Source organism: Mesitornis unicolor, unplaced genomic scaffold (genome assembly GCF_000695765.1).
Source record: "Mesitornis unicolor isolate BGI_N332 unplaced genomic scaffold, ASM69576v1 scaffold37551, whole genome shotgun sequence".
Classification (NCBI taxonomy): domain Eukaryota; kingdom Metazoa; phylum Chordata; class Aves; order Mesitornithiformes; family Mesitornithidae; genus Mesitornis; species Mesitornis unicolor.
This window is the reverse complement of record NW_010162466.1, coordinates 1-19,048: the sequence shown is the minus strand read 5'-3', so window position 1 is coordinate 19,048 and position 19,048 is coordinate 1. Positions and strand designations below refer to the sequence as shown.

Genomic DNA, 19,048 nt, shown 5'->3' with positions numbered 1-19,048 from the left:
TGCTGAACATGAATGAGAAAGAAATAAAGCCCACAGACAAGAAGTTGGAGAAAGAAATAAATGGAAGATGGTAAGATGATTCCTTGTGCTGGTGTGTGGAAGAAAGTGAGCGATGTGAGGTGCCAAACCATGTGTTTGCATGCTTCATGTAGCACACATGAGGCTGCGCTGCAGTGGCAAGTTTATGCAGATGCATTTGCATGTCTTGCTTTTGCAGTAGAAAAACACACCTGAAAATTTCTCCAGGTGAGTTACAACTGACATGGAAAGCCTAAGGAGAAAGCTGGAACCCAGCAAGACGTGGAAAGGCAGACCCACAGTGACGATTGTTGCTATTAAACACCATCTGTCGCAGATGTACACAGGAACTCAGTATTGGATCCTTCTTACATCACAAAGGTTAAATGAGAGAATCTGTGCCTTAGCCTAATGCGCATCACCATGGAACATAAGAATCAGTGGTTTATGCTGCCTTGTAGTAGCTATGGATTTGACCCAACACGTCAACTTCAGGCCTTACTTCCCTGACACTGCCCAAGACTTCAACAGCATGGATTTTCTGTTTCTTTTTTCCTTTTCTGTTTATATATTCTCACTCAAAGAATTGTAGAGTTGGTTTGTTTTTTAGTAAAATCTTTTTTAGGTACCAAGTAAGTCTGCAATTGCACCAAGAACAATACCCCAGTGTTCCCTCTTTCCCCTTTGGTTCTAACAACCTCTCAGTATCAAACAGGCTTTGCTCTGAAGAGAAAAAAGATAATAATGAATGACTTAAAATAGCTCTGCTGAGGAAAACAAGAGTTTGATTTCAACAGCAGAGGGAATAACTTTTTTCCTGGCTCACTCTCTGATTCCAATAGAAGACCAGCAAGACCTGATGCGGCTCCTGCAGAGACCTCCCATATTCAAAGAATCTAGGAGCCTGGAAGACGTACTAGAGAGCTCGAGTTGGTTCTAATATGTTACTGATTGAAATCCATGACGTTTCCATGGAGTTTTAGAGATCATCTATGTACTTCACACTTGGAAAAACAAGCATTACCACTTCTGTGATGTGATAGGCAGTGGAGTCAAGTGATGAGCACTCTGGAAGGATGGTGGAGTGATCTGGATATGGACTTAAGACCTGGAGAAAAGTGAGTTCAGCTTTGCTGGAGTCTTTGTGTATATTTGGCTAACCACTTAACCTTCCTGTGCCCAAAATTTTCCACATATAGAAGGGGCATGGGAACATTTTATTGTGCTCCAGGGACACTGGGTGATGAAATGCATCAAGGAGCAAAAAACTATGTACTAGCAGAATGATTTCTGTTGCTGTGAGCAGAGGACAGTAATGGCATGCATAGAAAACACGAGTTGTAGCCTTGCTAGCAGCATTGATTTTGCAAAAGAAAAATGGGATGTTTCCTTCAGTAAAATAATTTGCTAGTCTTTGTTTACCTGACCAGTGATGGCACTAGTGGATTGAGAATGTCATCCTGATTGGTACCAGTAAAACTTTCATACCACAATCTGCCACTCTCTATTCTGGAGGTGCCATGTGTGTCACGGAAAATAAATTTATTTTGAGAGGTCTAAAAATGATATTGAGACTATTCTTATGTTCCTCTTCTGTGAAAGCAAGTGTCAGTTACTACTCAGCTAACCACACAGACCTCACAGGAGGCCATAATGATCTTAAAATGATCTTTTTCTATGCATAAAAATGTCAACATTTTAAACTCTTGCCATTCAAGGTGAATTCAGTAAGGAAGCTGAGGATTTCAGCTTTCTCAGTGGTATTTCAAACAGGATGGATGATGTGGGGGTTAAAGGTGGCTTTGTGCTGTATTTGTATTTTTCTGACCATCAGACCAGAAGAGATTGGCTTAGTCTCTGATGCAAGATAGAGTCACCTCAGGGCTCTTCTAACATATACCTGACCAATTCACAACTGAAAACAAGACACCACTGAAGCAGGGGACTCCTGGAACATGATGTCTTGTTACTTGTACTGTTTGTCCTTTGGCTGCATCCCCTAATTGAAGGAAGGTTTATGCCTTTCTTGACTGTGTGGGGGTTTCCCTATAACAGGATGATCCCCAAGGAGGCACTTAAACCAGCAATGTGCAGCAATGTTAGCAGAGGGCAGGATCTCCTTCTGACTCTATGGAGCCAAACAGCAATATAATTAACTGGAATGGCATGATGTTTTCTGTTCTGAAAAAAACAAACAACAAAACAAAAACAAAACCAAAAACAAGTAGTAGTCACTGGTTCAAGACTAGATCTTGCCTGTTTTGGGCCTTGGGCAGGTGAAGCCTTGGAGGGGACAAATCACAAAAGTCACAGTGGCTGTTCAAACTAATAAACGAGACAAATGCACATTTTCCAGGGAAGAAATATTTCATCTATGAGAAGAGACTCTAACCAGGTGCACTAGAAGGCTGCATGGGAAACCCTTCTCACCGTTCCCCTGACACACTCCAGCAGGAGTCCTGGGGAGTTCAAGAGATGGTATCCGAAGGTCCCAGCATGACCCCATGACCCAGCAAAAACCTGTATGACACAGCAGTACCTGATACAACCAGTGCAAAATCACCATGATAACCTAGCATGACCCACCAGATCGACCCTGTGACAACACTTGATTTATTGCAAATGACATGGATTTAATCACTCACCAGAGAATGCTGAATGACGCAGCACAGTGTTGCTCACTGTGGCTCTACTGAACTGGCATACTCTGATTGGCTTAGAGAACACACCCATTGGGTGATTCATCCAATTAAAGAGTGGCCAGTCCTCCCAACACTAATGAAATACATCTCTATTTCACTTGTAGCACTTTCTAGCAACCCATTTCGGCTTTTCTGCTGCTTTCATCACCCGAAGGTATGAGCACATTGTAATTGATGGACAGCTGGTTTGCAGCTGAGGTTAAAAGGAAAACCTGGTTCCTAATAGGGTAGGATGGAATAATTTGTGAGTTTATAATCAGAATACAAATGTTCAGTCAGCTAATTAATTACTATACTGGCTTAGCACAGGTAGGATGATGTCTCCCACCCCAACAACATTAACATAAAACTGTTAAGGACTCTGTGTACTAAGCAAACCAGTGTTAGAACATTCTTGTAAAGTGTGTAAACTATATCTCAAATATGGTTTGAGATTTTCTGCAGACCATGAGAAAGATATTGTGGTGGTTCTCTGCTAGAAGGAACGGTAAAGGTAGCTTTAAGGTGCTTAGCAAACTGTCCACTAAAATCACTAATGTATTAGCATATAGGTCTTCAAGACTCAGTCTTCAAATCCATTTCAGTTGTTTCAATTTAATAATACAAACCAGGAATTAATTTTGCTTAAATTCCATCTGAAGACATTCTGTACATGTGGAAAATCCTGGATGACATAAGTTCAGGAATATGCAATTGTGATGGTAGTTTAAGACTCTTTTCTCCTCCTCTGTCTTTCTGGGCAGAGTATAATCCAGCTGGAAAATCTAGTCCACGTGTGAAGGACAGTCAGTAGGGTCTGTTATCAACCAATCTGGTTTGTTAGCATTTTCTCAACCCTCATAATAGACCTAATTTTTCCTATTAGAGCCTCAATTTCCCCAAGTCCTTTGGCATGTTCCCTAACATCCATGAGGTCCCATCTCACATCCGTCCTTGCGCGAAAAGGAATTCTTTCCTCAGCTGTAGGCTCTACCCTAGTTCCTCACTGGTTTTGCAGCTATACAATTCAAAGTCCTATTTTCCCTCATTCACTTTCGCCACCCTCCAAATCTAAAGCCCTGGTGTTATTCTCATAGCTGCATGTACAGATGTAAACTGATCTGCCTCCCATCTTGTCATCTTCTCTCACATATCCGACCCAGTTCCCAGGATCTGATTTGGTACAACTATGAACATTTTTTCTTGAAAATTGATCACTGGCCCAGAGGCTAAATGTTTGTTATCCGGAAAAAAAAGACGACATTACGATTATTCTTATTTTAGGTCCTGAAAAGGGCAGGAAGTCCTATTACATTAGCAATGAAAGGAACAAGGGTACTTAAGAGGGTCTTGGCAGGTTCATAAAGTCACAACATTTGGAAGTAAAGCCCACATTTGATCACCTATCAACAATTTATCAATGGCTCAGTGATTAAAAACAAAGCCCTTTCACTTCATTAAACACATTCAGTGCCGTTTGCTCTACATTCCAAATGGCTGAACTGATGTTCCAATGCAGCCTATTTTTAGTATTTCTGATTAGTTCATTATTTGGGAAAAGCTACTGACTGTGTATCTGCTGCAGAGATCTAATTCTTCATGTGGATCCCAAAGAAAAGCAGGGCCTCATATGGGTCTTAAGGGCTTGTTTGCATGTGGGTTCCCCCTCATTGGTTCCAGCAATGAGTCCTTGCCTATGTTTTCATTATGGGGAAGAAGCCATGTAACATATTACACCTTTTTTCCAAGAAAACTAAGATCAAGAATGACAGAAAACTAGCAGTCTCAGTGAGAATTAAACAAGATACTCAAAATAAGTGATCTCTTGGGTGTCTGAGTAAATTACCACCTCCAGATCAGATTTTACTTATTTTCAGAACAAACTATTTCTTTGCTGGTAAATCCTGCAGTTTTGTCATGAAACCAGTGAATTTTCACTGGTAAGTAACAACCCTAGAGATGGAAGTGGCCGTGTATCCCCAGGGCAGATACCACATGGGCAAAAGCATTCCAGCATTGCCTCTTCAGCAAGCTTCAGTCCTCATGTGAAAGGACAGGATCTGCAGGTCACATGGAGATTAGTCTCTGTGTCCTTCAGCCCTCCCTGCTAAAACTGCAATGGAGAAATCCAACTGTGTTGGCAGCTTCTGGCTCCAGATTTCTCAAGCACTCAGTGACATATCTGGGACCAAGCTCCCTTTCAGAACCCCAAATAATACAGTACCCCTCCCACAGGAGCAGAATATCATTCATTCCTCTCAGGCTACCTGTGGTTACCAAGTATGGGGGGAAAAAACCTTTCAACCACATAAGCATGCCCATATGAGGATACTGGAATTAGGTTTGGATTGAAAACTGAGAGAGGATCTTACTATGAGTCTCCATGGCACAATGTAATGTGACCTCGCATGGGTCTTCGAAGCAGCACACCTGAGTAAGCTCTGCGTCCTGACAGCTCTCAGACACACTGTTAATTTGCCTGTGCAGAGCACCATGCTTGAGTAGCCATTAGGTCTTGAAATACCTAAGCTAGCTTTGCGTAGAGTTATTCAGGTATCTCCTTCTGGCACTGCCTGGTGCTGGCCAGACATGCCCTGTTCTTCATGCTGCTCTGCCTGCTCTGGAGAAGGTGATGAAGTCAGTTCTAGGTGTAATACCTCTTCCTGATGTCAAAAGCAGCAATGCAGAAACAAGTTCTGCACGTTTGCATCTTCTGCTTTGCGGCTTTTCATATGTCATTTGTCATCTTAGATTGTCACTTCTTTGATGTAGGGACGACAGATTTTGTATATGCACAGTGTCTGGCATAAGGGTGTTTCCAATCTATGTGAAGCAATTTGGTGCAGCCACAACGGCACAATGGCAATAGAAGGTGAAATACTCTGAAACCCTCTGCCAAAGAGCAGCAGTCAGAGAGGAGCATTAAGTTCTGGTACCCCTGCTTTACCAAAGGTAATCTGGCCAAACCATGGGTTCTCTGCCATGAGAACTATACCCCAGGCTTCCAGAAGAAGGACAAATTCATGTGCTTACAGCTGTGGGACCAGCAGAGAGCCTCAGTGTAAAAGGTGGCCATGTCTGCCTCAAGTTACTTACATAGATCAATTTCTTGGCATCACCAAGTCAGGAAAAAATTTTTATACTCCATCTCCTTTGATTCTTCCTCTCCACAGCTTTCTTTTGTCAGACCTTACCGCACTGAGCCATGACCACTGACTGGTCACACTTTCCAAATTGCTGCAGGTGCCCTGTCTATATGTGTCTAAACCCTTCTTTCTCCTATGTGCTGGAGCAAGGCGGAAAGGAAGAAAAGGCCTTTAGAGGTGGCAGTTGCTGGCATCAGACAGGAGAAAATCCGTCCCATTCCACAAGGCAGAGAAGATGGATGAGGAGGTCTGTGTCTCCATCCATCAGCTCCAGCTGATATTTCTGCTTCTTTCAGCAATTCAAGTCTCTTCTCCTACATCTGACTTCCCAGCGTTTCTCCTGACTCACCCTCCTCTTTCAGACTGTATTTCTCAATTATCTCCTTCCAGCACTCACGCTGCATTCCTATTACCACCTCCCTACACCATGCTGTGGCCAAGTCCTGGGTCCCCTCCTAGTGTTTCCTTCTGGACAGCTGTACTTCCCACCTGCCACAGATCCTTCCAGCCCCAACCATCCCTGTGTTTCGAGCATGCAGAGATGCTTTCCTCCACAGCTGAGTCAGTCTACTCCCAGAAACAAGCCATCCCTTCAGTTCCTGCAGAAGAGTATAAATCCTTCCTGGCCCTGGCGCCTTTACATCTTCACAGTGCTCTTTCTTGCGGTCTTGCTTTGCTCTGAATGCTTTTCCCTCACTATTTCTGTAAATGTGGGCCAAGCTGTAATGATGCAGCACACAGAAAAACACCTTTCTCCTGTGATCTTAGACAGCCCCTGGAATTAATTCCTGGAAAGTCGTTCTTGGCCTTTCTGAGTTATGCTTTCCTGTAAATGCATGGACAAAGTGATGACTGAAGAGGGGAAGAGTGGAGTGATGATTGGGGAAGAGTGATACAATGATTAGGCGGTCACCTGAAATTTAGGAAATTGTCAATCCCATACTTTTCCTGTGTGCTATGTTTCTGTTTGCATTGCAGTTCACTCAGCAGGGTAGACATATTAGTTTCTCTGTTGCTCCTTTTCCCAACAGCAAAGCAGCTGCCCTGCTCTGCTCTTGGCATTTGTTTCCTTCAAGATTGTTGAGTACAGTTACAATGGAGGTGTCTCAACTAGTGGACACTGCAATGCTCAGCTCCAGTTAATCTTTAACACCAAGCCTGTTCACAGCTGCTTTGTTACCCTATACCCTTGCACTTCATGACAGACTCTGTCATCCTCCCTGGTTTCCTCCCAAACCTCCTATTGAGCTTTTATCTTGTGAATTTTCTATTCCTTGAAAGGAATACATGGGTCTTACTTTTGGAGACACAAGGTAAGCAGAAGAGATTTAAACAGCTCCATGACTGGAAGACTTAGGAGTCTATCCCACTGTGCAATCCCTCCCAGCCTGGAAGATATGAAGGAACCTAGCCCTGGTTATTTCTTGACGGAGCAGCTACATGTCTCCATTTCTGTTGTTTTACAGGTCATTTTACAATTTATTTTTGTGCTGCAAGTACTGACTTGATAGGGCTCCAGGCAGGCAAATTATGGGAGGAATATCTGGGGCAGAGGTTTCTACACCAAACTGTAGCTCCCGTCATCCCAAAAGCACACGCTGCAGGGGTGCTCTGAAGCAAGTTGGAGGAGACAAAAGCCTGGAGATAGCTATTACTGGACCCTTCCTCTCCCCCAGCTGCATTTCCACAGTATGTTGGGGATCTCTGTCTCTCACTCAAGTTGTTTCCTCTGGACAGCAGCCCCTTTTGCTGTCCCCAGAATATTCTAAACCAGCTCTTTACCGTGCCTACAATGTTCCCACTGTCTGTAGCCAAATATGAACTCGCAAACACAGGGAAGGCACCCATCTTGGGGTCATGCCATTCAGTAAAATGTCATAGTTGCTTCAGCCTATTCCCTGTACTTTATTTCACCTCTCAGGCACCATTCCTTAGTCCCTGAATATTTGAATTCTGTCTCCTCCCTGCCTTCACGTGGGATGACATTCTTTTCTGCTCAGGTCCTTTCAGGCGCTACTGATCTTGAAGCTCCCCAATTGCAACCACTTTTCTTGTGATGGTGACACCTTAAGAGACAACAGCAGCTGCCTATAAAGGGCCTCTGCCATCTGTTTCCTCTGCCACTTCTTTGAGACAGCTCAAACTATATACAGAAAAATATTTATCACAGTTCATTCACTCCCTCACTCAAAAATGAGCAAGAGAAAAATGTCGTCTTTCATGATTCTGCCACTGCCCTTCAAAAACCCGTGACCCTCAGCCTAAGGAAAAGGGCAATGCTTGAATCTAAAGGAAGCGGCAGAAATTCTTGATGATTGATCCCTTGAGACCTTGTACTCTGAAGGCAAATCTGGGAGGCATATGCATCCTCATGGCTGTCTGCAAGGCAAAAGTCAGAGCCAGGCCACTTCATTTCAACCACCAAGCTTTCATACAGACGGTATCTGAAAGGAGATGCATATGTGCATGCGTGTACATGCACACATACACGAATGCAAGTAGTTGTTAATCCTTTTCCACCACCTCTCCATAGAGGCTGAACAGGATGGGATCAAGAGGAGTAGTTCCTACCTAGGAGGACTACGGTCTGGAAGTGTAAAAGGAAGAGAAGAAATGTTATCAGGGTGAGGGCTGGGGGAGAAAATGGCAGACATGAGAGATGATGTGGAGGAAAAAGAGAAGAAAAGAAGAAACAGTGAATTCTGAAGGGAACTTATGTAGAGAATGAAGAAAAATTGAAACCAAGAATGAAAAAAAGCCTGAAACTAAGAAAGAAAAGTATTAGGCAACATCTTCAGGAGGGAATAAAGCTCCAGGTACAGGTTCTCAGAAATTTACTGGTTACAATGAACAGGTCACAGTCAGGTTGCATGAGTCAACAGATAACGTTGTCTCAAAAGTGGTTTGATTGACAGTGCTTGGTCTATGATACTGAATGACCATGGTCATAAAACTGTGAAATATTCAATGTTCAAGCATGATCCATCACACTTCAGCTACACTGGTGGTATAAACAAGACCTGAAGAAAGAGAGTAGCTCTCTGAGCAATAGCAAATTTAAGAATGAAATGTAGTTATGGAGCAGTGGGAGGAGAAAAATAAAACAGACACTAAAAAAAAATCATGTTCAGGAGGAGAATGAAAACTGAGAAATAGTAAGAGGAAAATCAGAAAGGGATAGAAAATCCAGGGGATGGAGGTGGGTAGTGTTATACTTTATTTGACAGAATGTATACTTTATACAACAAGCTAAATAAGAAATTTATAGTTGTTTGCTTCTAGCAAAAACACACATCAGAAAAACTCCTACCCATGGACAGGATGGCATTGCATTCTCAAGTTTTTGTATGCCATCCTCATTTTCTGTTTTTCACAGTTAGCAGGTAGGAGTATACGCTCTGAGGGAATAGGAGGTGCAGGATAAAGTCCACATACTTCTCTTGGGAGTTATAGATTTGATAGGAAGGTAGTATAAAAACTTCAGCAGCCTGTGCCACAGAGACAGAAGCGGATTTCACCTATCCTGCAGGGCTTGTTATGAAAACTCTGATTGTGTAGTTTAGAATTTTATGGGAGAGCTTTTCTGTAATACAAAAAGGATAAATGGGACTGTGAGACAGAAAGCTGTCAGTAAATAAAAGAGATTCAGTGAAAGATAGAAATGCAGAAAGAAGAAAAAGAGAAAGGTGAATGCCAGGGGGCTTCATGGTCACCTGTGCCATTTTGCATATTCACCGATCCAAGGTGAGGAGTGTGTAAGAGGATTTTTGCCCCACAGGGAGGGCAGCCAGACTGAATTTTTCTAATGAAAGTGAAAGGCAATGAAAACAGAAATAGTTAAGAAAAAAGAACTGCTGGACTGGGTAGACAGCTGGCACAAATAAGTGCAGAAACTCATTAACTTTGGAGCTGTTACACCCTCTCACACTGGAAGTGAATCTAGCCTCTGGTTTGTTGTGTACGGCACTGGCAAAGTGGGGACATGCAGTGACCTTGGGGGGCATGGCTGTTTTAAGCACGTGCAGCCCTTCCTCAGCCCCATTCTCCCCTTGCCTACATGTACGGACAGTGTAAGCAGTGTGGCTCCATCTGAGTCAGTGAGGTTGCATCAGTGCAAACGAGGGGAGAATCAAGCCTTTATCTCCTGTGCATAGAAACACTACAGTATTGTACGTCATCAGATGCCAGTTCAGTAATCATTTCCACAGATACAAGAGAAAAGAGACAACCTCGTTTCTAATTTAGTCACGATAGCATCAAAGAGACCCAAAGCCTATTGCTTTCTGGGAAGCAGGGACTTCAACAATAATAATTCTTTCCACATATATAGCACCTTCATTGCTAACTACTTACTTTATACCCTGGGGTGTGAAGAAAAAGGACTCCACTTAATTCCATATGCTTTTAATTGCTCTCTATCCCAGATCCTTCCCAGAAAAAATATGATAGAAATACCTAAACTCGCTGTTAATTTGTCAAATTAGGGCAGTCACTGACACGAGCAGAAACGCAGGCCTAGTTTGCATCTTATATTGCAACTGCATAGCATAGCATCTAGAAACAAAAGAAATGCCAGACTAAGTAAATCTGAGCTCCATTTAATCCCTGACAAATGTTTCAGAGAAGAGGCAAGAACCACATGGCAGTCAGATAGGGGATAGACTGCCCTTGTGAAATGTTATCCTAGTTTTCATGGCGACTGGCTTAATTGCTGAATTACGAAACACCCAAAATGCTGTTCACATCCATTAGGAGGACGCTTAATTTTCATGAACTCTGTCATAAATGCCCACTTGCTTGCTAAATGTTGTCAAAATCTTGGCCACAGGAGCTCCGGTGGCAATGAGCTCCACAGCCCTGATACGCATCAAATGAGAACGCTTTAACTGGGTCTCCAATGACTCACATCAGGTCCTCTTGTCTGTGTGTTACAAAATGGGGAAATCAAAAGCTACTGATCCATCTTCTCCAGCCCATTCATTATTCAATACAATCCAATCACTTTCCCTCTCATTCACCTTCTTTGCCAGGCAAACACGTCTAAGCCAGCAGGTTGCCTTCATACACACGGTCTTTCCTACTCCTCCTTGCCCCTGTCTCCCTTTCATGAACCCTCTTCTGACTTTGCAACTCCCCACTTTGGATGGCCCTTGCTTCTGCACTCTCTGCTCTCCACTCTGCTCTATTCCTTATGCCTGGGGACTTGCTGGTGGTGGGTTTTCTGTCTACAGGCATGTGCTGCACTGGGCCGCTAACAGCAATATCCCTGTTTCTGGCATCCAGTGAGCAGCTGTGGTTCATGTAGAGCCCTGCACAATATGCAATCCTCTTTCTCCCTCCAGCCAGTGGTACCCTCTGATCTGACTCACTGAGGTATATTCAGCTTATTGTTGAGACCCACTGGGCCTAGAGACCCCAGCCTCATTCACTTCACTCCCTCAGGTGTTCCTGAGAATCTCAGAGAAAATCATCCCCCTGTAAACAGCTTGAAAAGGATGACTGCTTGCTAAGACACTTCTTGACAACTGGAGATCCTTCACTGTAGTGCACAACAACTGCCCCAGGGTTATGGCTACAGAGACCCTTACTTTCCATTTGGATCCTGGCCTGATCGGTGTCTGATGGTTGCCAGGGGAGGGTATTTAGGGCTGCCATGAGCTCCTTCCAGCCCAGTTGCTGGCTGCATGCAGATGAGCCAGCTCATCAGCTGAGCTGCCAGTGAGCCCTCTGGCCATGGGAGGTTGGAGGCAGCAAAGTGGAGAGATGTTGGCTTGACCACAGGCAACGAGCAATGAGGGAAGCAGGAGAGGCTTGAGTCTCATTCCCCTCAGAGGTATCTGGGCTGCCCTGGGAGCAAGAGAAGGCAGCGACAGCAACTGGTGTCATACACTGCTTTGAGGAGGGGGGGACACTGGCTAGAGAAAGAAGGAGGAGGAGAGCTGGAGAGGGGCTGGAAAAGAGTTGGTTTAGAGCATAGAGGCAACACAGCTCCAGAAGGATGGGGTCCTTCAGTTGCAGGAATGACTGTATGTGAGATGGGGGAAAGCAAAGGGAAATGATGACAAAAAGAAGAGGAAAAAGCACAGAAATATGAGATGAGCAAAGGAGCAAAGGGCACAGAGGAGAGCAAGGACAAGATAATATAACAGAGGAAAGAGCAAGGGGGATGGGCCTTGGAGAACTTGGAGGGAAGAAAGGAGAAATAATGAAGGAGAATCTGCTTTTGAAAGAAAACACAGAAGACACATGAAGATGAAAGAGAAAAATAAAGAGGAAAATCAGGGGAGGGAAATGAGAACAAATTAAAATGGAGATGGATAGAATGAGTCAAAGATGGAGGGTGAGGAAAAAGCTGGGGTCATACAGGCAACGGAAAAATAACTTTTCGCTGTATTGTATTTACAATACATTCTGCGTATGTCTGACCTATTCTGTGTGCTGGGTTTTCCCTGCCGGGTAGCTGTCGCCCTGGGATGGGGGCTGCGAGGGGAGGAGAGGAAGCGAGAGCCCCGCTGCTAACCCACTCCCCCGGCAGCCCCTTTGCCTCCCCGGCAGCCCTCTGCAAGGGGGAAGGTTTCGTGCCCGCGAAAGGCAGCAGCACATCCGCTGACAACGAGTGCAATATGGAAGGGAGAAGCAGCGCAGAATGGAGCAGCGAGGGCTCCCCCTGGGATAAACTGGGTATGCTTGATTGGAATCTGCTCTTAAAACAGGGGCAGGGGGCAGAGCCATCTGAGAGCCTGAAATGTTCCCTGCTCCCCTCTCCTCCCCCTCGGCAACCTCTACACTACTGCTTTTAAATTAAATAAATATGGAGATTCTGCTGGTGAACCTTAGCGTTCCTCCTCCCGCAAAACTCTTGCTTAGATCATACCAAGCCACAGCGAAGTGAGACAGGGGCTCAGAGGGCTGCACGGGGAAAGGGAGGGGTTAAAAGGGAAACATTGGATAGGAATAGCTCCTGGTCTCCCTGGCAAAGAGACATTTGTTCTATCTCTGTGTAATTTCTTTATACATTACTGCTGCCACACTGCATCTCCATGTCCCTCCCACTGCATTTCGCTCTCACTCTCTTCAGCAAGGCAATTTCTGGTGCATTTCAGGACAATATTAACCCATTCCTCTTTCTCTGTCAGTAGGAAGATTCATAATTTAAAAGCAATTTAAAAGTAAGTTCTAGCAACTCACTGGAAAGGAACAGCCTTTCCTCGTCAAATCTTACAAAAGATTTGAGCTTGCAGGTCTCAGCCTCTCAAATTCCTAGTTTCTCAGTGGCTTACAGTCAGGTGTGAATTTAAGCTTAGAGGAGAACCAAACTCACCCTAGTCTGGGATCCCGAGTAATTCTCCTTCGCCATCTGCCACCCTACTTCTTAAAATCTTTTGTCTTCCTCTTCATCCAAGACCTGTCCATCTCTGCATCCTCCTTTTCCCTGGCAGATGCAATGCCAGCAGCAATCAGCTATGTGCCGGGCCATTGCCTCCTGCTGCATCTCAGGGCTGTGCTAGGCTGCTCCCAGTCCTGAACCACAAAAACATGGAGACCCTGCCTTAATCTACTGCTATTTTCAATGCATGTTCAGAAAAGCCCCTATATTAGGACAGCAAAAGCCAGGGGAAAGGATCCTGACAAATTTCTAGATCCTCGGAAGTAGGATGGCAAGCAATTCTGCGGTGCAAAACTGGGGATGCTGACAGAAATGAAAGGTAAAAGAAAGGAAATTGGGAAAAGTAAGAGGAAATATAAGGAAAAAACCTTCTCCTAAGATGGGTATGAGAGGAAAAAGGCAGCCCAGGAGCAAACAGCAAAGGGAGAAGGCAGAGCGAGGAAGCAACGCAGTGCCAGAACTGTCTGGCAGAAGCTTGTCCACTGCCTGTGCCCTGCCTCACTTTGCTGTCAGCTTTTCATTTTTGCAAGCATTGAAACTGTGCTTAACTCTCATGCGCTGTTCAGATATAACAAGCTGGAAAGGGAACAGATCAGCTCGTTAATTTTCCTTGGGAAGGGTCTCTAGGCAGGAATTATTTTCTGCACCAACATCCATTCAATTACTTGCCTTCACACCAGTCAGATCTACAGGGATGTCTAACCCCATGCGCATCACTCATGCCTGCCTGCCCTGTACTCTTCTCTCCCTCCTTCTCAGTATAAAAGCCTCCCAGACCTATCCCTTTCCTAATAATAATGACAACATGACAAAACCAATAACCTACAGATATAAAATACATTTCATTTGCTTGCTTCATAAGACCCTGATAAGGCATCGTCGCTCACTTTTTGAGATCCTGTAGGATATCTACAGGAGCTAAAGAAAGAATTAGACAAGGCATCACTCATAATAAAAAGTGGTTTTAAAGCATTTGGTGCCAAGAAGGAATTAGGCTGGAAGATCTGCAGCCATTTCGAAGTTGTGAGAGGTGCAGTGTCCATTCGTGGCATGAGCTTGCAGATCTCAATTGCTTGGTGTGCATTTGTGCTTTGTGCCTATGCAGTTAAAGGGCTGAGAAAGGCCATTTTTCTTGAAGAGCAAAGATTTTTGAGTGGTGTGGGAACACATTTGGGCAACCTCAAAGTCTAAGAAAGGATTATCTTGAGGAAGATTAGGAAAAAAATCAGAAGTGTGATCTGCAGTGATGTGAACCAACACCACCTTTTTCCTTTAGCCCCACAGTGGAACAGGGGCTCACTCTAGGACACAAGAAAATGGGTCAAGAAAGCACAACAGAGGAGGAACATCTCAAATGGCATTTCTCTTTGGAGCAATACAAAGATCTGAAAATGCTGACTGAAAGTCCACTGTGGGAAAGAGAATGACTGGAGAGAGGGGAATCTGAAAATTGAAAGCCTGGGGACCAAATTCTTCAAGAGGAACTTAAAATTCCGATCACAGTGCATCTGTGTGTACAGCCCAAGACTGAGTCTCCTTGTACATTTTTGCTATTGGATATCTTGTCCAAGAAGACGAAAGACAATTTAGCACAATATTTTGAACATGAGAAGTCCACCATCTCTGAGAGCCTACAGTGTTGACTAATGCTAGTATTCCCCCACATGCCCCCAAATGAAGACGATCTCATCAGAGGCTTCCTACCAATAGCAGAAGGTGGTTTGGGCTCCTTCTTTGATTATTTGCATGTTAAAAATCCTCCTGCCCTCCTGTTCACTACCGCCCCTCACCCTACAGATCTGCCTACTCCAAGCAGCAGAAGCCCATCTGTCCCACTGCCTTTCTCAGGTGCCTTTGCCACACCGTGGGCAGGGTGTGAGCAGACTCCAGGGGCTTTGTCCTTTTCACAGTCTCCTGGGACCAAGCCCTTCCCTCCACAAGTCTGCCCACCCTCTGCATCATGGGGGGAAGGAGTCTTCGCTGCACCCTTCTCCCTCCCACTCCCTGGCAGGCAGCTTTCACCAGGGAGATCAAGTCAACCAGGGACACCTTTCTGATTTCTTCTGCCGAGAAAGAAGACAACTTCCCAGTAAGTGGATCAGATGTGACGGTAAGAGGCCTGCCATGCCGGGGCTGATAGGGATATTTGACTGTGCTGTCCTGGGAGCAAGAAAGTGTCAGCCAGCAGCCCATGCAGGCTATGGGGCTGCAGGAAGACAAGCAGAGGCATCCTGGCAGTGGCGGTGCCAGACCTGGCCCACGAGACAAACCAATGCCCAGGCCCTGTGCAGCATGAGGCCATAGGGATGTTTTTTTCTCCTGATGCTACCTGGCCCTTGTTCAAGTTCTGGTGCAACCTGTGCTCTCAGGCTAGGGACTCGGAGCTAGGCTCAGCTCCTGTGCGATGCATCACATCCTCCCGCACTGCTCGCCACTTCTGCCCAGTGGCCAGGGGCTGGAGGAATGGGCCAACCCAACCTTCACAACGCTGGGGCAAGTCAGAGCACCTTGCCAGGGCCATGCAGCTTGCTCTTAAGCTGCATTTCTTACCCCTCCTGCAGGGCTGCAGCTTAAGCCCGCTGGAGAGCATCAAGAAGGGAGGGCAGGGGGACTGGGCTGGCAGTGCAGAGTTGCAGGGAACTGAGGGCACTTGGGGGCTTTTAACTGGAAGCATCCTGGCACTTTTCATTGCCATGCAAGCCACTTCTCCACAGTGCCTGTGGGGTCCTGTCAGATGTAAAGGAGAAGGAGCCCCGAGCTCCTCCGATCTGACAAACCTCACCCGCCCCTTCCTCCTCCCCCTCAGACCGCGTCCCTCTGGATACAGCTCTGTGGGCAGATAGACATGATCTGAATTCACTGTCTCTCCCGGCCGGGGTCTTCATACCTCCTGTCTCCACCCCAGCCTCCCTCCGCCTTCCAGCTTGGGGACATGGCTCAGGAAGGGAGTTCTTCCCCCCAGCCTCCCTTCCCCGCATGGCTTTGCATTTGGGCTTCCTTTTTTTTTTTACCCTTCCCTCTCTCATTAATTTTTAATTAAGGAGATGTCTCCTTCCCTGGTTGTAATTAATAACTGTGTGAAAGGCTTTTCATTTTTTATTAATCTATATCTCTATATATTTATCTATTTGGAGGAAACGTGTGCGTGTGTGTGAGTGAATGTGTTTAAAACATCCCCCATTAATTTACTGCTATTGATTTTCTGGCGTGGAGACAGCATATAGTATTCAGCATAGAGCTCCTCTGCAGGATATGTTAAAAGGCAGCAGTTTGGGTTGACAAAGGGCACTAAATGCAGTATGCGTCAAATAGACCATCGCTCAATGAAGTCACTTAGCTATTCAAAACATGTCCAGCCATCACTCAACCGTTTGCACCAAGAACGGGGGGAAATTCGCGCTTCTTCCCGGGCACAACGATTTCCAAACAGCAGTTTTAGCTTGCTTTGGTGAGAGACATTAGGACTTACATAGTTTATTCCCCCCTCCCCCTTGCCTTACATCTCCCAGTGCCAGTCTTAGAAAATCAGTTCTGCGGTACCCACTCCCCGTTCTCTCCCATCAGGGAGCTCCAGGCACACCCAGCTCTGGTGGACACCAACAGCCACAGACATTGCCTCTGGATGTCCATAAACCCCCGGCAGCCCACCTTCCAGCTGAGAGGCGATTCATAAACAGGGCTTTTACAATGGGCTGTAATGTGCGCTCTTGTGCTCTCGCACTCTCTCCTTCTCGCTACGTGTGTAACATAAACCACGCATATACATCGGTTGCCCCTATCCCTCCAGCACAGGCTGAAGACCACCTCCCCAGCCCACACGTACACCAATAGCAGTACTGAGCAACACATATTTAAAAGCGAATCACTGGCCCCTCTTTTCTCTTCCCCTCCCTTAGGAACGTCTGATTCCAGAAGTTGGCTGCGGCGGTGTCTCTTCTGCCATCAGACATGTCACTGAGTTGCTGTTCAGTTTCACCACATCAGACTTAGGCCGATTTTTCCATTCAGAGACTTGTTTATTTTTAGCCTTTACCATAAACCTTAAAAAAAAAAGCTCCCCAACCAAAAACCCACCCCCCAACAACAAACAAATGGGGGAAAAATTTCCAGCTCCAAACCAAGCCAATTAGCTGCCAACTAGATCCCTCTGCACCGAGCCCAGTGAGATGTGGTTGCTTACAGACATTACGAAATGCTCTGAACTCTGCTCAAGATGACTGGAATCTCTAGATTTACTGCACGAGGCATTTTGAACATGACAGGGTTGCTTCCCTTTCTCTCTTTCTCCATTCTAAAGTGAACTAATAATTGTATCTGAAGTGCTTTGCAGTCACCCCCTCCCAACATCACCCCTCACTCCCAGTCTTGTCTTTGCAAATAAGCCATTTGCAAAAGAGAGCAATTATTTCACTCTGTGGTTGCAGCCAGAGTACAGCAATAATACAGCATTTTGGCATCACTTTCCCAGGCAATACAAACAAGCTGAAGACAGGCAGACCTCACAGTTGCTTTTTGAAAGGGTCTCTCAGTGTTTTTGCAACACACACATTATTCCAGTTGCGGGAGGGAGGGAGAGTGAATTTTTTGGGGGGTGGGGGTGGGGTGGGGAAGAGGAAGGGAGAAGGGAATGGAGCAGAGAATGTTTTGCCTGTCTTCTTGCCTCTGTGCCCTGAGTAACTGAGCCCACTGCTCTCGATCTGTGGTGAAAGGAATGAAGTGAGAAAATGGTGGAATGTGGAGGGATTTATTGGTGGGGGGGAACATGGAGTGGTGGGAGAGGAAAGGCGGGGGGGTTGTGTGGAGATCCAGAATCAAATACCTTCCAGGCAGCAGGTTCTCCATAATCCAGAATGGGTCATGACTTCCTCGTTCTTTTTGCTGGTTTCGTTCTCACTGACAGTTTTAGTCTTGCAAACCCCTCTGGAGTAAAGCCAGTAGTCGGTCCCCACAGCTATGGTCATCAGGCTGAAGGCAGCGAAAGCACCAACGGTGGTTAAAAGCATCTGAACACCTCTGTCAAAGAGCCCCATAATTCTTCATTATACAAATACCCAACCGCCTTCTGATTCTTGGGGTGTGTGTGTTTAATAAAATAAAAGAATAATAATTCCGACTAATAATATAATGGGTATATATAGAGAGATAGATATCAAAAAAGGGAGGTAAGAAAGCCCACGGAAAAGAGTGTAAATTAGAAAGACCACACGGGAAGAGGCTTGCCTTTTAAATCAGAAACGTTCTGGTTGAAATATAAAAAAAGGAAAAAGAAAAAAAAAGAGAGAAAAGAACCAAGAAAAACCAAACAAATAAAGAGAGAACCCCCCCCAAAACGAGACGCCTTAATCCCTTTTTCTAAAATTCTGGTCTCCAGTTTCCATATGTAATGGCTAATTTGGAGATGGCTTCCACAGTGAACAGGGGAGCAGCAGCAGCATCCTCAACACAATCTCTCATTATCTGGACCTAGACAGTTAGAGACTGTAAGAGCAGAGATGCAACCTTCAGTCTTCTTGCTTAGCTCTGCAGCCTGCGCCATGAAAATCCTTTTCCTTCACAGTTATCTTCCTTGGTTTTTTTTTTTTTTTTTTTTCCCGGCAGCGGCAGTTGCTCCAATCCTCTTTCACTTTTTCTTGCTTGCTTCTCCTTCCTTTCGCTCGCTCCTACCACCAAGCCAGACTGCCCAGTATACTGTAAGCCCTTGATTTCAGCTGAACAGGTGCCGAGGTCTTGCCTCCCATGGCTTTTCTGCACAGCCGCGGCGCTCGCTCCCGGCGGAGGTGGGCGAGGAGAGAGGGGGGCTCCTGGGAAGAGAGGGA

At 45.4% G+C, this 19,048-nt stretch overlaps 1 protein-coding gene across 2 annotated transcripts in view; it reads right to left on the bottom strand.

The window, feature by feature from the left end:
- Positions 1–18,808, bottom strand: part of CACNG2 (calcium channel, voltage-dependent, gamma subunit 2) — a 51,676-nt gene extending 32,868 nt beyond the window's left edge. The window contains exons 1-2 of one of the 2 annotated variants that reach the window (XM_010193631.1): positions 18,732–18,808; positions 18,052–18,197 (exon numbers count right to left, since the gene is read on the bottom strand). In XM_010193631.1, coding sequence (XP_010191933.1) covers positions 18,052–18,193 — 142 coding nt within the window. In that variant the 5' untranslated portion in view covers positions 18,194–18,197; positions 18,732–18,808. Of the gene's footprint in view, positions 1–18,051; positions 18,263–18,731 lie in introns of those variants that run through there. The other variant, XM_010193629.1, reaches the window with a different exon arrangement.
- Between the last annotated feature and the right edge of the window lie 240 nt (positions 18,809–19,048).